Source organism: Onychomys torridus, chromosome 8 (assembly GCF_903995425.1).
Source record: "Onychomys torridus chromosome 8, mOncTor1.1, whole genome shotgun sequence".
NCBI classification, from domain to species: domain Eukaryota; kingdom Metazoa; phylum Chordata; class Mammalia; order Rodentia; family Cricetidae; genus Onychomys; species Onychomys torridus.
This window is the reverse complement of record NC_050450.1, coordinates 48,486,417-48,504,726: the sequence shown is the minus strand read 5'-3', so window position 1 is coordinate 48,504,726 and position 18,310 is coordinate 48,486,417. Positions and strand designations below refer to the sequence as shown.

Genomic DNA, 18,310 nt, shown 5'->3' with positions numbered 1-18,310 from the left:
TGTATACCAGGAGAAGATAAGATGTGGCTGACATGGTTGTACCCAGCAACAGTAAGTAGAAGCTCAGGGTAGAAGAGCCAGAGGCCAGGCCAGGTCTCATTCCTGCTATCAGCCTGTTTGAGATACTCGGAGCCAGTTTCCCATTTATACAGATGTTCACTCTTATCTATCCAACACCTGCCCAGGATGGAGCTTTTAGAATGTTGATGGGATGTTTACAACCACCTTCTAAAGTGGGTTCATTACTTCTCACAGTTGAGGAGACTGGCTCTGAGAGGCCTTTTGAGTTTTAACTTCACAGCTGTGGTGTGCCATCATAGATCCATCTTTTGTTTGAGATAAAAATGAAAATAATACAAAGGGTCTTGAAAAAGTCAGCCAAGTGACTCCTTTCAGAGCAAATAGATAAGAATTGTGACCTTCCTTAAGATACAGAGAACTAAAAAGGGTATTTCAGGTGCTATTTCTGTCTTGAAAGCTAACAGTTTCTCAGATGTCTTAAAATCTGGGCCACGGTGACTTTTTATTAGAAACTGTAACAAGTCACCATGTCAGCTTCTATAGGTGGGGAAAGTGGGTTATTTATCTCAAACTGTCATAACATACTTCCTTGTAAGATGGAAGAGCTGTTGTGATCTCCCCTGCCCCCCAAAATAAAGTCCAAAACCTAGTAGGAAATCTCTCAGCCAGGGGTTGGGGTTTACATAACAAAGAAGAAAATGTCAGTTGAGAAACAGGTGAAAGCTTAATTTTTTTTTTTTTTAACCTCAACGTTGATGGAGCCCAGAATGGAACACCAATCATCATTTTCAGTGGCATGCATCACTGGGGAGCCAGCTCCAGCGTTTGTCTCCTTCTGTGCTGGTTTCATGGTAACCACTGCTGGTGGGAAGCTGCTTTTCTTTTTCTTTCTTTTCTTTTTTCTTTTTGTTGTTGTTGTTTGTTTTTTCAAGACAGCTCTGATTGTCCTGGAACTCTCTCTAGACCAGGCTGGCCTTGAACTCACGGAGATCGCCTGGCTCTGCCTCCCAAGAGCTGGGATTAAAGGCGTGCGCCACCTCTGCCTATGGGGCTGGTGGGAAGCTTTTTAAAGTGACTGTGTTTCCTTGCCTCCCTACCTACACATTGCTTGGCAGCCATCGTTTGGCCTTCCGGGTGACCAGATCTTTTCTGCAAACCGCTTGTGAGGCCTGTGGACTGCAGAGCTTTGTCCTTGTACCTGGGTCCCCGCCTGGCACACGTGGCATGGTTTTCTGTTTGCTGTGATGGCTTCACCTTTGCCTGCTGTCGGCCCTGCTCCTTCCTGTGGCCCTTTCCCAGATGCACGTCTGTCTCTGCCTAGGCTGTTAGTGTTTATCCAGTGGAGCTAGCAATCCCCAGGGCCTCTCCGCTTGAGCCTTCACATGTGTGTTCCTAACATCTGCTTCTCATTGCTTAGAGGTCCCCTTTGTTTATTCCATGAGTTTTGGCTGTATCTCAGAAAGTTGCCACTGAGTTTCATTCCTGAAAACCCACAAAGTCAGGTTTGGCAAGAGCCTTTTGGGAAGGGTGGCTTGAAGTGGCCTTGACAGAGAGGAATTCCTGTGCCTCCTACATGTAGAGGCTTTGGGCTGTTACAAACACATGTGCACAGGGTATTTTCTGAGCTGGGATGGACACACTGACTTTAAGATCTGCTGTCTGGGAACTGAAGGAGAGAAGAATGTTCTGTCCGTGGGCTCCTAGAAACAGGAGCAGAGCCAGGGTTGACCTCAGCCTGCTCCGCTGCTCCTGCTTATTCTCACCCAGGCCAACTTCCTGAGCTTCCTACTCTGCTGGTCCTCTCCAGCCCCTCAGGAAAGAAGGGTTCAGCAGCCCAGCAGCCATCACCAGAATATGGAGGATGAGTAGAGAATCCTAGAGAAAAGGGTACCCTGCAATATGCCTGGGGACAGAAAGAACTTCTCCAGTTCCTCTTGGTAACCCCCATGGTCCCTGAGAGTGAGAGCTTTTATCTCATGGTCACCCAGAATCACACACAATCAGAGATTAAGAAAGGGAAATTCTCCTTGGTTGAATAAAATTTGTGGTTCTGGGGCTGGAGAGATGGCTCAACAGTTAAGAACACCAGCTGCTCTTGGAGAGGACCTAGATTTGGTCCCCAGCACCCACATGATGGCTCACAACCATCTGTAACTCCAACTCAGAGAATCTAGTGTCTTCTTCTGGTCCCCATGAGCACTGTACACACTTGGTGCACAGACATACATGCAGACAAAACACCCATACGCATGAGATAAAAATACATAGCAGTTGTGCAGAAGACCAAAAGATTGTGGGTTTACAATGCTTCCTGGGTGCACCAAGTAGAATGTGGAGCCTCCAAAAGTCCAGCAGGAAAAGAAGGGAAGGGTGACTTGGGGTCTGCAGAGCTGCTGGGTCTCCCAGGTGAAGCTCCACAATACAGCAGGGCTTCAGCCTCGACATCTCAAAATGGCTTGATGTCTTCTTCCAGAGTTAGCTCAAGGAAAAGAGAAGGACAGATAATCCAGAACACAGTTCTTGTTTCTGAGGGCCTCACAGCTGATGTGGCTACTTGGAAGAGAGCTCAAAGGAGGGATACCTTGGTGTCCTCGGCTGGGTCAGGAGGTCAGGGCTCCTGAGAAGGTGCATCAGAGTTCCTATTCTGGGCTGATGATGGAACTTAGTGGTAGAGTGCTTGCCCTACCATGCATAAGGCACTGGGTTCAATCTCTAGCATTACAAAAGAAGGGAAAAAAAGTGTCCACCCTGCCTCTGGGTCGGTTCTTCCTTCCTAAGCCTCTCAACTTTGAAAACTAAGGCAGCAAAGTGTACTTGAAGGGACTATAGTAGTTGTGAGAGTAGAATGAAATTATATATAATATGGAGGGGTCTCACAGTACTTGGTATGTAGCTGGCTCAAAGTCTATGTCATAATTGTGAACCTTTTAGTCTGCACATTGCCAAGGCAAAAGCCTATGGTAGGAATCACTTAGCGAGCAACTTCATAAGCTAATTAATTCATAGTCACACAGGAATGATGAGGTGGTTAGAAGTGTCCCCTGTTGCTGGTGCTATTCTTGTAGGAGGCATTCATTAACAGGCCCTGGAGGAGGTGCCTTGGGAAGGGTCAGGTGACTTGTGTTTGATGTTGGATAGGCCCTTCCAATACTCCCAGTACCTCTCCTGGGGACATGTAAGAAGCTATGGATATAGCAGCCTTCTGAAGTGGCATCCCATGGCCCTAGTGGTTGCTTACCCTGTGCAGGATGCCGAAGTAGTTGACATATGTCCTCCCTGCAAGGGAGACTAATCCTCCCCGCAAGGGAGAGCTCATTGCTCCCACTTTCCAGATGGGGACACAAGAGGCTGCGTGAAACTTGTCCTGGACCATCAGGGAGGAAGTAGCAAAGCTAAGTCTCTAACTCCCACTGCCAGCTGATGAGAACCTATCAGCCATCCTTTCAAAGCAGTTGAGGCCTGTGGACCTCCCCAGATATGAGAGCAGTGAACAGGGTCTCACTGAAGAAGGATGGAACTTAAAGCTGACTGGCAGCTGAGGTCCACATTTGTCAAGGGTTGCCCTCCGTTGTCATTGCTGATTTTACCTGCCGAACAGGAGTATGCTGGGTGTGTATTTGCTTCCTCACTTTCACCAGGCAATTCGAGCTCTCCCAGCACCTTCCTCTTGTGACAGAGCCTGTGTCTTGTTGGCCAAGCCAAGACCTCACACCCTGGCCTAGAGAGAATAATTAAAATGTTGATTTTCAGAAACCTCCCAGTCATTTTGATACCATTAGAAGACCAGTAGCCTTCTCATGCAACTAATTCAGTTACCAACTAATTGTCTGAGTACTGTGCTGGGACGGGAGCTTCCAGTCAGCACAGCACTGTCATTCTCCAGGAATGGGGGTGACCGAGTTAGTGTGGGGATGTGCATGGGTTGCCATAGAGAGGATGAACAGGAAGATGATCTGGAAGCATGACTGACAGGTGAGGAACTCAGCTACCCTCCGCCTGTTCCCAGTGTGGTGACCTCCTCCCAACCCCACAACTTCAGGTGCTGGAGACTTGTGTGAAGAACTGTGGCCACCGCTTTCACCTCCTCGTGGCCAACCGAGACTTCATCGACAGCGTTCTGGTCAAAATTATCTCTCCCAAGAATAACCCTCCCACCATCGTCCAGGACAAAGTGCTTGCTCTAATTCAGGTGAGCTGCTTTCCCTCCCCCAGTCGGCTGGGTATGGAAGATAGGGACTGTGACGCATGCTCATGCTTTCCCATTATTTTGGAGGAAAAGCTACAGATTGGGGGTTTAAATATCTGTTGCAAAATACTTATTGTCTTTATACTCACCTCACTGGAAATCCTAAGCTGCGGCTGTCTTGTTCCAGGACCTCCAGGAAGCTTCTGAGTGGCCAACCTTCTGTTGTCCAGACAGGTGGGCAGTAGAGGGGCTTCAGCAGGCCTCTGAGATAACGGGGTATAGGGAGATAAGTAGAGTAGGAAGGACCGTGTCAGAGTCATGTACCAGGTGAGTGAGGTCAGGAGCAAGAGCCAACTCTGGAGTGGAAAGATGGTAAGGGATGCTTCACTGAAGAGGTGACATTTCTGCTGGACCCTGAAAAGTGGGGAGGAGTTTGGTGGGAAAGCCAGCCAGAGAGTAGGAAGCATCTCAGGAAGAAAACAGCTGTGCAGAGGCCCAGAAGCATCAGAGAACAGTTATCCATACTTGAGATATACCCACATATTGAATATTACAGACTCTAACAAATCAGCCCAAGTCTAGCAGCTTACAGCAAGACTGTTACCTTTTCCCTGGTTTCTGTGGAGCAGGCATGCAGGCGTAGTCTGATGGGAGATTATCAATGTACCCTCTGAAGGCACTACTGGGACCGAGTACTCCATTTCCAAGATGGTGCCCCAACATGGCTGGTGGAGGGAAGCTTCTGTTGCTTGATGATGTGACAAGAGACTTGTGTTTCCCAACACATAGAAGTCACACATCACCTTTTCTTTCATTCTGTTTATTAGAAAGGAGTCACCAGGTTAAACTGCAAGAATTGGGGAATTGAGGCATGAGGTGAATATGTGAGCATATTTTGAATATTGTATTTGGAGAGCAGGGTGTAGTATAGACTGTCCAGGGCTGTGCTTAAGTGGGGGCAGATAGGCAGGAAGTGAGGCCCAAGGATGGGTAAGGCTTGTGGGTTGTGTGTGCTGAGGGCCTTGGGTTTGGTCCTTAGAGGCGAGCCATTGAACATTTCTGTTCTGGGTTGGACACAGATTTTAGACAAAGCACCCCACTGGCATGGCATCTGAATCCATAAGCATATCCAATGTGGATGACTAATGCATGTCTGCAAGAGCCAAGAGGAGAGAGAGGCAGACCAAGTCAGAATGGGAGTGTGGCTCCAGCAGAGCAGCGGCTGGTCGCCTGGCAGACAAGCAGAGTAGCCAGGGAGTGGGCCCGAGGGCTGTAGGGTCATTGTATATGAGGCTGGAGTGGAGCTTGTTTCTCTGTCTAGAGAGTTCTCCCAGACCCTAGAGCACTTAGCTCCTCCTAATTGTTCAGATGTGCCCGGGGGACTCCTAGCACCATCCTGAAGCACACATGTCTGCTCTCTCTCTCGCGTCTCCCTCTCTCGCGCGCGTCTCCCTCCCTCCCTCCCTCCCTCCCTCCCTCCTCCCTCCCTCCCTCCCTCTCTCTCTCTCTCTCTCTCTCTCTCTCTCTCTCTCTCTCTTTCTCTCTCTTCAAGTGCAGCTTTGCTATTGTTTCTGTTCACCTCAGTTGGTTCCCTGAGAGCCCTGGAATGCTGCAGCCCTGGGGTCTAGACCAGTTGATTGGCAGTATTGAATAGCAGTTTTTCTACATTAGTGGATAAATGTTGTTCACTGAGTCTGGGTGACAGAGTCCTTGCCATGCTTCCTTGAGCCCACATTTTGCATTCCTTCCCTCAGACCTGCAGTATACTCCTTCAGTTCCACATCAACTCCCATAGCCTCTTTTGGGACTAGAGACTTCCGGGAAATGAATGGTAGCTTTTTTTTACACAAGATGGGACACCCCAGCTTAAACTCGGTCCACACTGGCTACAGAACTTGAAGGAGACATCTTCAGGGAGACAGCATGCTCATCCTGAGGCCTGGCCAGGCTCCAGAGTAAACATAGCTAACTTGGTGTGATCCGCTGAGAGCAGACAGAACCCTCTTCACTGGCTGGGTCCCTTAGTTCTCTGTTCCAGAGATACCTGTTTCTTCACGCCTACCTGACCTTAGAGCTTTCTCATCAGGTCACTGCTTCCTAGCGCTGGTTACCCCAGGCTCTGCCACACTACTTCTAACCTTAGGCTGGAGCAGTGGCCTCTGGACATCTACCCTACCTATAAAACAAGGGCTGGGTTTCTGTCTTCTCGTTCTTGGACATGTAGCACAGGGGTCTGCCTGGCTCCCCAGCCCTCCTCCTGACTTAGCAGCAGCAGTGTACACTAACCTAAGGTCTGATGGCATGAGTGAGCTATAGCTTGTTAATCTTCCTAAGGCACATGGGCGCTCTATGTTTAGAGTTGCTGCTGTGAGCCTCCAGAGTATGTCTTTGGGGAGCATATGCATTTGTTTCTATTAGGTATGTATTGAGTATGTGACACTGGCAGTTTCACTTCAGTGCCATGAGAGAAGGAGTGGGTGAGGGTCAGGAGGTGCCACCACTTCTAGCTGGTTCACACCCTCACCAACATGCCATTTTCTGTCATTGCAGCCTATTTTATGAGCTTGGGGAAGTGCTTTACCATGTCATCTTTAACCACTTTGGGAATTTTATTTGCATGTTGACTATGTAGATGACTCTCAGTGTTCATGGGTTAACTGTGATCTCAACCAACTTTTGTTGTAAACTATATGGAAGAAAAAATAGCTTCTGTACCAAGCATGCACAGATGTTTCCCTTGTCATCACTCCTTAAGCTATTCTTATAACATTGACACTTTATTGGTAGTAGGAATAACCCCCTAAATTAAAAGTCTAAGGATTATTTAAAACATGCAAGAATATATGAGCTAGCTCATGAAGGGACCAATATATCCACACACCTTGGTATCCTAACGGATCCTGGAACCAATCCCCTTGTGGATACTAGGAACAACTATCCTTTTAAAAATTGAACAGGCCAGGCAGTGGTGGTGCAAACCTTTAATCCCAGCACTAGAGAGGCAGAGGCAGGTGAATCTCAGTGAGTCAAGGCCAACCTGGTCTACAAAGCGAGTTCCAGGACAGCCAGGACTGTTACACAGAGAAACACTGTCTTAAAAAAACAAAAAACAAAAACCAAACAAACCTGAATAGCAAGCCAGGTGTGGTAGTACACACCTGTGAACTCAACTGGAAGATGGAATTGAGAGGATAAGGCATTCAAGGTCAACCTTGGCTACATAGTAAGTTTGAAGCTAGCCTGAGCTCTACATGAGACCCTGTCTCAAACAGTAACAATAACAGAACTGAACCAGCTTCCCAGAGAATGACAGATCCCCCTGAGAGAGCAAGTGTTGCTCCAGCAGGGTAAGAGTGTAGGAACAAGGGCTGGCTGTGTAGCTGATTGGTAGAGCACTTCCCAGCACACAGTAGGATGTGGATTCTATTGCTCCCTGAAATAAATGGGATAGATCCAGGCATAGTGGTACATGTCTTTAACCCTAGCACCCAGGAGGCAGAGGCAGGCAGATCTCTGTTTGAGGCCAACCTGGTCTCCATAGAGTTCCAGGATAGTCGGGGCTACATAGTGAGACTCCATCTCAAAGAAAGAATAGAGAGGTGACAGTCACTGTTTTTCTTGACAGCTGTGAGTAGGTAGTGGGCTGAAAGGCACATCCTGCTGGGTTTGAAAGTGGTTCTTCTAATGGCTCAGGTGCCAGTACAGTCCAAACCCTTCCTTCATGCTCGCTAGAGCCCAGCTGCTAGGGAAGTGGGGTCAGGTTAGTCCTGGCCTTGCCCTCAGGGAGACAGCAAGTTAGAGAGACTGAGGCTTGCAATCAACTGGAGCCAAGGCCTAGCTGGAAAGGACTGGGGCTGGCCTTTGAATGTTTGGAATGATGGAGTGGACCTAGCCCTGAGTGTCCCATTCCAGAAAATCTGACTGAATAGGTACTTAAAGAGCTCTGAAGTAAGGAGCTACACAGATAAGTCCTACCAGCTTCCTGCCCATGAAGCATGCTTCAGGCTGTGGTTGGGGGGGGTAATAGGGGGGGAGGCACAGCAATACAGGGACACACCCATGGGTCCCATTCCCAGCGGCCAGCCTGAGCCTAACTGCCTCTATTTTACTTCAAAGATGGAAGCACAGTTGCAGCTATACAGAGGGAGAGGGACAGCTTTTCTGAAGTCTCTTGTGCCTGTGATGGAGTAGGTGAGAGAACTTGTTCTCCATGTCTGCCTGCTCCAACCCACCCTCTCCCAACCTTTCACTGGAGTCACAGGCATGGTTGGCCTAGAACTGGGCATAGAAATGGCACTTCCAATAGCATATGTTTGCCGTCCACAGCCCCCGGGCCAGCTGTGAACAAAACCCACCAGTTTGGTGCAGCTTAGTGTAGAGCACCTGCTTGGCATATGGGAGGATGCTGGGGTCCGTCTCTAGCAAGACACTCATAGCCACGCACACTCTAGTTGATGCCTTCCTCCTGTGTCCCATTCTGCCCCTCAGTGAGGCTTTCCATCCTAAAAGCTAAAGGTATGTCTTAAGTTTAAATTACTGCGCTTCAGAGATCTATTAAACAAAAATGCCTCTAACCTGTCAGCCCCTCTTGCCCAAGGACCGATAACACCCTGGAGTGCTGGGGGCTGTTGTTCATGGAAGATGACAAGCCAAATGTTCTCAATTCTATAAATGAGTTTGGTTGCCCCAACTGCACAGGCTGTGTTTGATCTCGTGCAGGTGGGAGGTACGTAGGCAGGAAGTATGTCAGGCAAGGATGTATGCTTGCCCCCAGTTAGACGAAAATAGGAAGTACATAGCCTTGTGGGTTTTACCTTTATAAGCACCTGACTAACATAGTTCATAGCCATTTTCTGGGAATTCCAGGTATGGACCTGTCTAATGTCCATTGTCCTGGCCAGTATTAAATAAAGCTTACTTCACATTTGGCTCAAAATTGTGATGGTGGTATTTTTATTCTCTCTCACCCAGTGGGATTAGCACTTACTGTCCTCTGGCCATCCATAGACACTCCTTATTCTAGTTTGCTTCCTGTTGTTATGATAAAACACTAACCAAAAGCAACTTAGAGGAGGGAAGGGTTTACTTGTCTTGCACTTCCATGCCACAGTCACTGAGAGAAGTCAGGGCAGGAAGTGAGACAGAAACCATGGAGGAACACTGCTTAATGGTTTGCTCACTGCCTTAATGCTCTCTAGCTTTCTAATGCAGCCCAGGCCCACCTGCCTGGTGATGGGTGCTACTGACAGTGAACCGAGCCGGGCCCTCCCCTCCCATACCAATCACCATTAAGACAGTCTCTCACAGAAGTAGCCACAGGCCAATCTGATCTAGGCAATTCCTCAATTGAGGCTTTCTCTTCCCAACTGACTCAGGGTTGTGTCAAGTTAACAAAACCTAATCAGCACTTTCTCCTAAAGTCCAGTGAAAATAATCAGTCCCTCAGGCTGAGTTCTCTGAATGACCCTGAGAACACTCAAACAAGACCATCTTCCATGTCCTCCACGATCCTTGTATGAACTATGGGTGGGTGACATGATTCTCAGTTTATCTACAGAACTCAGGTCTGGGGGCTTGATGTAGTCCCCTCTCTACATGCACCTGCCCCTCCAGATGGTGTGAGGAAAGTCACACGGAGAGCAGGAAAGCCTGGTTAGCAGCTGCCAATGCCCCTGCCCTGACCTTACCACAGCAGGCTTCCCTGCCCCCACATTCTCTCTGCTCCCTTGGCTGTTCTTAATGCTCATCTTTCTGCTTTCTCCAAGCCCCACCTGTTGAGAAGACACGAATGCTGCCCCATTCTGTGCCACCCCTTAGGCTCCCTAAAATTATTCTGAGGGATAGATATATGGGGTCTCTGGTACAATATCCTCAAGCTGCTCATGCCTTTGCTCCCTCTCCATGTGCCAACACTAAACTCTGAAAACCTCTCTTCCTGCCTTTCTTCTGCCCTTCCTTCCTGTTTGTTTGTTTGTTTGTTCTTTAAGAAACAAGTTTTTCTCTGTGTAGCCCTGGATGTCCCAGAACTCTCTCTCTGTAGATCCGGCTGGCCTCCAACTCAGAGATCCACATGTCTCTGCCTTCTGAGTGCTCAGATTGAAGGTGTGTGCCACCATACTCAGCTTAAAAGCACTCTTTTTACTGAAGAAAGTGACCGGGTTGGGATGGAGAGGGAGTCTGGAAAGGTCTGAGAGATTGTGTTTTTTGACAGTGTCAGATACCTGGTGGCCCCTGAGACTCATCCCTGAGAAGCATGCTGACTACACTGCTTCAGGTGAAGGCCTCTGGCAATTTCCTGGGGACTTTGTCCCCTGGGAACAGAAAGCCTATACTGAGGCATGGGCAGAAGAGGACAGAGCCTCCTTTGCCCAGAGGTATTCCAGGACCCATGGCTCAAATCCATACTTACCTCTTGCTCTGAATGTCACTACTCCAAACCTTGGACAGAATAGCCATGTTATGTCTACAGTGCGGCACAAAGTTGAAGCACAAATTGACCTTCGTCTTCCCATGAGCCCCGCCTTTGGGTCTTTCAGCCTCCAAATTCTGAAGGCACAGACAGGAAAGGAGGAAATTACATAAAGACCTTGGCTTCTAGTGAAGTGGCCACCATGGCATTGGCTAAACAGTGCTGGTGTTGGAGAAGCTGGGAGAATGCCAGAACTGCTACCACCAGAGCCCACTTCCTGATAAGGTGCTCACACGGGAGTCATTCTGCCTCTACCCTCTCTACTGACCCTGGGTCTCAGGTCAGGGGTTCAGGTGACCAAGACCTCTCAAACTAGCCTCAGCGCCCCTAAAGAGGATTCTTTGGCTCAGACTGCAGTAGGGGCCCTACTTTATCATGGGCATGTTGTCTGTTGACAGCCTCCGTGGCCATCTTTCCTCTTTTCTCTGAAGGAGGAAGAAAAGGATGCTTAGTAATTTTGAGAACTCAATTAAATTTAGCCTAACATCGATTGACTTTAACTGTTGCTCAAATCCCAAAATGTTACTACAATAAAAAATCCGGAGCCAGATATTGGGGTAAGTGCTGAAAGATCAGAGAGACAAAGGAACAAGCCACTAGAGAAACTTCTCACCACTACCAAATCCTCAGGCTGATTAGAAGGCGAGATCCTATCTCCATGAATCCTCTGACTGCAGGCCTCTGAGTCTTGAGCCGAAAGGGCTCTAGTTCCTGTCTCCTCACGCCTTCTGTGCCTTTCTCCACCCAGCCATTTTACTTCCTTCCTAGTGTTGGGATTAATGGCTTGTGTGCTTCCCAAATACTGGTAGCAAAGGCGTGTGACTCCCAAGTACTGGGATTAAAGGTGTGTGCCACCACTGCCTGGCTCTGTTTCTCTCCTAGAGAAATCAATCTCATGTAGTCCAGGCTGGCTTTGAACTCACAGAGATCCAGACCAATCTCTGCCTCCTGAGTGCTAGGATTAAAGGTGTGTGCCACCACTGCCTGACCTCTATGTTTAATCTAGTGGCTGGCTCTGTCCTCTGATGCTCAGGCAAGCTTTATTTGATACACACTATATCACCACAACTGACTGCTTTTCCTGTACAAGGGCAAGAGACCTGTGTGTACCTTTAAAGATGCCTGACTTAGTCAGGGAGACGAGAACAGTTATTCAGGCATGTCCCTAGAAGATTCTGGAACATGTGACAGCAGTAATTTCTCCCATCTCCATGTCCTCACCCATAGCCGCCGTTCCTTTAAACTGCATCTCTCCTCCCTGTCTGTCCCTCTGTTGGCATCAGACTCTTATTCGGGGAGATTACTGTTGTGAGCATATGCTTTGCTTTCAACAGTCTGGCCCAGGCTGCCCAGGGGTCCTAGACAGGAGCTGGCATTGTGGCAAGTGGGGATAGGGTTATTAACCCAGACTTCTTGTCTACAAATTCATGCCAACTCTGCTCTCCTAGCTACCGAGGAGAGTTTGTCTTGACAAAGCAGACCCTCCCAGAAGCCCAGGTCACTCTGGCCCAGGGTATGACTGGACCTGGGAAGTGACAGAAGGGATCAGGGAGCCTTCACATCTTCTTTCTGCACGCCACCTGGCATAGCAACTGCTCCTTCCAAAGCACAAGCTAGCTCTGTCCCCTGGTCCTGAGCCACCTATCAGACTTATATGGAGGGCAGTCTTCTACATGAAGAGACAGACCCAGCTCTCTGTTGTGTCCAGGGCTGAGCTCTTGGCAGGAGGAAAACCTGATAGTCCCACCTTGGGATATGTCCCAGTTCCCTAGAGCAGGCCCAGCTCCCGAGTGTGTCTGAATCTGGGGAGGAGTCCTGAGTGTATACCTAGAGAGAATAGCATGGTTCTGTAATCTTTTTTCTCATCCTCTCAAACTCTAGTATGAGTTGGAGTAAGGAGGTCCCCAGAGCCATTTGTTTCTCTATGGAAACAAAGGCAGGCAGTGGTACCATGAAAAGCTACCAACCTCTCCCAGTGGGCTGTGAGTATAGTTTTTAGATTCCTGAAGTTTATTTATGAATTTATTTCTATTTTATTTATTTAGCTTTGGTTTTTTGAGCATTTCTCTGTGTAGACTTGGCTGTCCTGGAACTTGCTCTGTAGACCAGGCTGGCCTCAAACTCAGAGATCTATCTGCCTGCCTCTGCCTCCCGAGTGCTGGGACTAAAGGTGTGCGATACCCCACTCCCACCTCTGCCCAAGTTTATTTATTTTTATTATTTCTTTTTATAGGGCTGGGCATAGAACCTGGGCCTGATGCATGCTAGGCAAGCGCTGTACCACCAGCCCTCAGACTCTCAAGTTTGGTCCCTAAAATGAAACCCTTGAATCTCAAGACTCAGCTGGATTTTGAGAAGGGTGGAGCAAGAGCAGAGCTGGTGGGAGCAGGCTTCATGATGTTAGAAGAACAGGACAGAACAAGGCAGTGAGGCTGCATGGGTCTCCAGCTGGGTCTCGCTGACAGCCTCTGTAGGTACCTTCAGATACAGAAAAAAAAGGATTGGCAGAGCTAGGCTGTCCTGGTGCCATGGTGATGTGAAATCCCCGAGTATGCATATTGAATAAATGCATCAAGGAGAGAAAGCCAGGCTGGTGGAGGTGTTTGTAGTGTGTGAGATGCATTGCATATAATTAAGGAAGCTTTTGGGGAAAATGGCCTTTTAACTTCTAGTGGCTCTGGTAGTTAGAGATAGAATTTCTGTGGCTGCCTCAGGATTAGTTGGAGCTCATGGCTATAGGCCATTAAATACTATGATGGTGACATACTCTAAAAAGTAGTATCTCTTCCTTTGGGTACAGATGTGTGGTAAAGGACGTGGCATTGGGGACCCTGTTTCTGGAGAGCTTGTTGGATAATTTCTGGATTTGATTCTTTGATATCTTCCAGAGAACAGAATTGTTTTTGTAATTATTAAGAAGGTCATGCATCACCAGAAATGGTAACCTGTTCACAGTTGTTCTTTTATGTACTCTTTTTGTTCAAGAGACTCTGCTGAAGATACTTTCCATTTCATTTCTGTGTGTGGGCAGATGTATGTTGAAACTGTCAGCTGCACAACATAAAAGAAAAACACCAGGTTGATACAGGACTCCTGGGAGGTGGGGTGAGCCCCAGCCACTGGCCATGGTCTGGCTCCCGATGGACTCTTATGCCCCTGAGCTGAAATCATCTCACCTGCAGTGACAGGATGGGGCCAGGCAGGTTTTAGCATTGACTGATCTGCTGAGGAAAACTGGATTCAGCCTTGATTTCTCATCACATCAATTTCTCCTTTTCTTTCTGTTCAGCTCCTGCCTCCGTGTGTGTGTGTGTGTGTGTGTGTGTGTGTGTGTGTGTGTGTGTGTGTGAGAGAGAGAGAGAGAGAGAGAGAGAGAGAGAGAGAGAGAGAGAGAGAGAGAGAGAGAGATTGAAAACTAAGTCTCCCACTTCCTTCAATTCAACCGCTCTGGCAATTGATTTCCTTGAGGTGAGACAAATGCCTGCATCGTAGGGCTTGCATGGTACTTAGGTGTTGTTTCTCTTCCACTTCTCCAAGAAAGTACATGCTGAATTAAGTTTTATGAGTTTGTTCACATTCGACAGCATCGTTGAAAGCCAGACCTTCCACAGCTGTGTCACAGCAATGATCGCAGGAGAGGAGCAGCATAGGATTTGCCAGTGTGTCGTACAAGGGCATGTAGGGCAGCACCAGCTTCCGAGAGGGTTGGGCTGACTTTCCAGCACCTTGCCACCCTGTGGAAGGACCACTTCCACTTCCTGACAGGCCTTCCTCTCTCCTGCCAGGCGTGGGCAGATGCCTTTAGGAGCAGTCCTGACCTCACTGGCGTTGTGCACATCTATGAAGAACTGAAGAGGAAGGGAGTTGAATTTCCCATGGCAGACTTGGATGCTCTGTCTCCCATCCACACACCCCAGCGGGTAAGCTTCCAGCTAGTATTTTCTAGAAAGACTGCCTGTAGAACAGCCAAGCATTGTACCAGCCTTTTGCTGATGCCTTTGCATTATTCAGCTTGTCATGTGTTCTTAAAGCTCCGGGGCATTTCTTTTTCATAACAAGGGGGCTGCAGATGGAGACAGCTGGGTGACTGGTGATTAAGTGTCAGCAGAGTCTCTCCCGGTTTCACACTGACAGTGGAGGGATGTGATAAAGGTTCAGTTCAGTGCTTTTGTGGAAATGGCTGCTTTGGCTGAGCTGTCCTATAAGGTCATTAGCACCTGCTTTCCAGAAGACTGCAGAACATGCATGAGAGTCTGTCCTTATTTCCTGTGGTTCTGAGCATTGATGTTTACTCAGCAGAGGCAAAGAGCAGCTGTCAGTATACAGCAGTGTATATATCAAGTGGATAATTTCTCTGCTTTTAATATGGTGTTGGAGATGGAACATGCTAAGAACACATTCTATTACAAAACCACATTCCAGCCCAGTCAGAAGGATCTAAAATATATTTTAAGCCTTGGGCGTTCAGTATCAGGCCAGGCATTCCTGAATTCTGTCAGCTTTGGGACTCAAAACCCGGAAGAGGGCTGTGTTGAAGCGTCCTGATGGACCTCTTTCAGTGCTGACAGTGGCTGGAGTGGGCTGTGTCTCAGGATTAAATGAATGCTGGCAGTACCACTCATGGTTCCTCTGGGAAGTTAGCTCCTGTGCTGGCCATGAAGCAGCTCCCAGTCCAGGGAGTGGAGGCAGGATAGCCCCGTCTGAAGAGGCCCCAGTGACAGCTCACAAGGTCTTACCGGTCTCTGTCTGCCTGTCTCTCATGGAGACTTCACAGATGGCAGTGTGCCATACATATTTGTGTGAACACCTGCTAACGTTGCTGAGGATATCTGAGAACCTAAGTGGGTAGAGGGCATAAAGAATCCTGTTTTCCAAAGCATTCTTCTTTCTTTTTTTTTTTTTTTTGAATGCCAAATGCCATTTATTGAAGGTCTTAAGTACAGGCTTACAGCACAATGGGAGAACCCCGGAGGGCAGAAGTTTGCTTCCGATGTTTTACAATCTTGCATCTAAGCTGTTAACGTCCAATATGCAGGATACACAGACCCAAAGCATTATTCTTGTTATGGTCCCTCTAAGCTGGTGACTATGCTGTGTCGTATAAACATAACCCGTTTTATTCTTCCATTAAGGACTCAGAAGGAACAGTATTGTTGAATAAGAACATTCAGTAATTGCATGACTGCCATCTATATTAGTCTTCTTGTAAAGGCCACAGTATAGTCTGGTGCTATCAAGTAAGGATTCATGATTAGCAAAAGCGAGTAAGTAGCCCGATCTGGAGGTGGCCTTAATGACAACCCACCCAGTGACTGGGGTACTCCCAGAGTGCTTCCCATGGGGCCTTTGGGCTTACGTTTTGCTTGTCTGCAGCACATCCTTTGGAAGGGAGGGGGAGCAGAAGGTAGAGAGAGGGAGGGAGAGAGAGGTGCTGACTCTGCTGACCTGATGGGGAGACTCGTGAGGTCCTGTGGACTCTGACTGAAAGCACCTCCTGTTCACGGGGCGGTGTCAGGCTAAGCCACCTAGGCACCCAAGTGAACCAAAAACTGCTGTTGTTGTCATGCCAGAGTGTCCCAGAAATGGATCCAGCCGCCACCATGTCCAGGTCCCAGTCACAGCCCAGGACAAGTACCGGCACTTATCCCTCACCTTCTCCAGCTTCCTACTCTACTCTGCAGGCCCCGGCTCTGAGTGTGACTGGCCCCATCACAGCCAATTCAGAACAGGTATTTGTGCGCTTCCAGGCCATAAGCAAGCCAGCCAACTGTCCCCTCACCCCTTTCCAGGGTACAGAGGTCTCCCTGGACTTCCAGGTACTGTGCTAGGTGTGGGGACACAAAGATGGAAGGGCCTAGTCCCTGGAGTAGACAGATTGGAGGTCATTGCAGTAGTGTGTGGTCTTGCTATGATTGGAAACAGCTGAGCATTCTGTGAGCCAGGACTGAGCAGGGCCCAGAAGGTGGCTGGGATCTATGGCACTGAGGGCTCCGGGGGTCTTGTCAGCTGAAGCCTGTGCAGACAGTGTCTTCATCAATGAGGATATCATTGACCTACACAGCACAGAGGCATGGCATGCCACGGAACAGTCAGGAGCAGTGGCCCATCTGCAGCTAGGTTAATGTGTAGGCCAAGTGGGAAGGTAGCGACAGCCAGGTCCAAAGCAGAGTTGCTGTGGATGGGCATTCACCACTTGGGGAAGTGAGCATGGATCTGTGAGATGCGCCAACCATCACAGTTCATACTTAATCAGTGAGGTGCCCTGAAGGCAGCAGCTAGATCAGGCAAGCCTTCCAGAAACCTCTTCCTGCCTCAGTACAGACACTGCCTGTCTGAGGGTTACTTCCTAATAAGCCAGTGGAATCTTATCTTTAGAGAAATTATGGAGACTGTTTTTTACTTGAATCTCTATAATTTCTATTAGTTAAAATTTTAGAATGGGAGAGACTTGGAAAAAAATTACCCAGTATTTGTAGTTCCTATTTGTTACAGTGCCATTACTGTGGAACCTTGTTCAAGTAGGGGGTTCGGGCAATTGTCTGTAGGGAGCAGTAGTGTTCTGCTAGGGCTCTGTCCTTCTGCTGATGCTAAGGAGAGCATGTAATGCAAGCAGAATGCAAGCTAGGAGTCACACAGGCCCAGGTGTGAGCCATGTTCTCCTGCTCCATGTAAGGCTTCAGTAGAATAGCTAACTTCTGTCTGAGCAGGTAACCAGGTCCTGACTCTAGTTCCCAGAAGGAAGATGGTCCCATGTGGCCACCAAATACTGGGGCCTCGTCTAATCCCACTGCTGAAATGTGGAGTCAATGCTCTCAGTGGGACTCGGGTCACTGAATGCTGCCCCTCTTCACCCCCAGAGCCAGAGCCTTTGTAAAGGGGAGCTGTGGGCAGAAACTCTTGGCTCTAGGCCCTGCTTCCTTGGACAGAGCTCCAGGTTTTCTCCGAGGAAGCAAAAAGTATTTCAAGCTGGATGGTGGTAGAGCCCTTGCGTTGGCTCACTTCAGGGTGATGGGTGCCAAGGAAGGGCCCTTCAGCAGCTGGGATAGCCAAGAGGATTTCCTGAGAGGTAAAAAGTGTAGGAACCCTGAGAGCTGTGCTCCTGCCCCAGGAGGAGAATAGAAGCTCGAACAGCTAGGCCGTTGTCTGGCCTGGCCTGCTTCAGAGCCCGTCAGTGGTAGACTTCCTAACCAAGATGTTGAGGAGACCCTGGGGCCACCTCCCAAGTGAGGCAGAGACTGGCAAGAGCCTTTTGGAGCCCAAAGCTTCTCCCAGGTGATTGTTGAGGTGGGTTTCTTGCCACTCCCTTCCCTGAAGAGCTAAGAATCTGCTGAGAGAATCCTGCAGCACAGGCGTGGCTGTGAGAGACTGGTAGTGGATGTTTGTACTTGAGCAAGCCAGGGAAAAGTGGAAAGGCCTTCTAGGAGAGGGAGGCATGGGTCTGGAATAGGTCTCCTGCAGGCTAAGTACCCACTCTGTCCAGCTCTGGGACTCCACAGGAACAGGCCCTGCCTGTGGCCAGCTGCATGCAGTGAACAAGGTGTAGCAGGCACAAGGCAGGCCATGCAGCAGCCTGTGTGGAGGTTATCACCCCCTTCCCATAGGTGAGGGGATAGGCTTGGGAAGGGCTGGTCCAT

The 18,310-nt window shown here is 48.7% G+C and overlaps 1 protein-coding gene across 5 annotated transcripts in view; it reads left to right on the top strand.

Moving 5' to 3' along the window:
- Tom1l2 (target of myb1 like 2 membrane trafficking protein) overlaps positions 1-18,310 on the top strand; it is a 124,971-nt gene that overhangs the window by 75,603 nt on the left and 31,058 nt on the right. For all 5 annotated transcript variants that reach the window (XM_036195003.1, XM_036195004.1, XM_036195008.1 and 2 more), the window contains exons 4-6: positions 4,061-4,210; positions 14,462-14,596; positions 16,247-16,405. In XM_036195003.1, the coding sequence (XP_036050896.1) occupies positions 4,061-4,210; positions 14,462-14,596; positions 16,247-16,405 (444 nt within the window). The remainder of the gene's footprint in view (positions 1-4,060; positions 4,211-14,461; positions 14,597-16,246; positions 16,406-18,310) is intronic.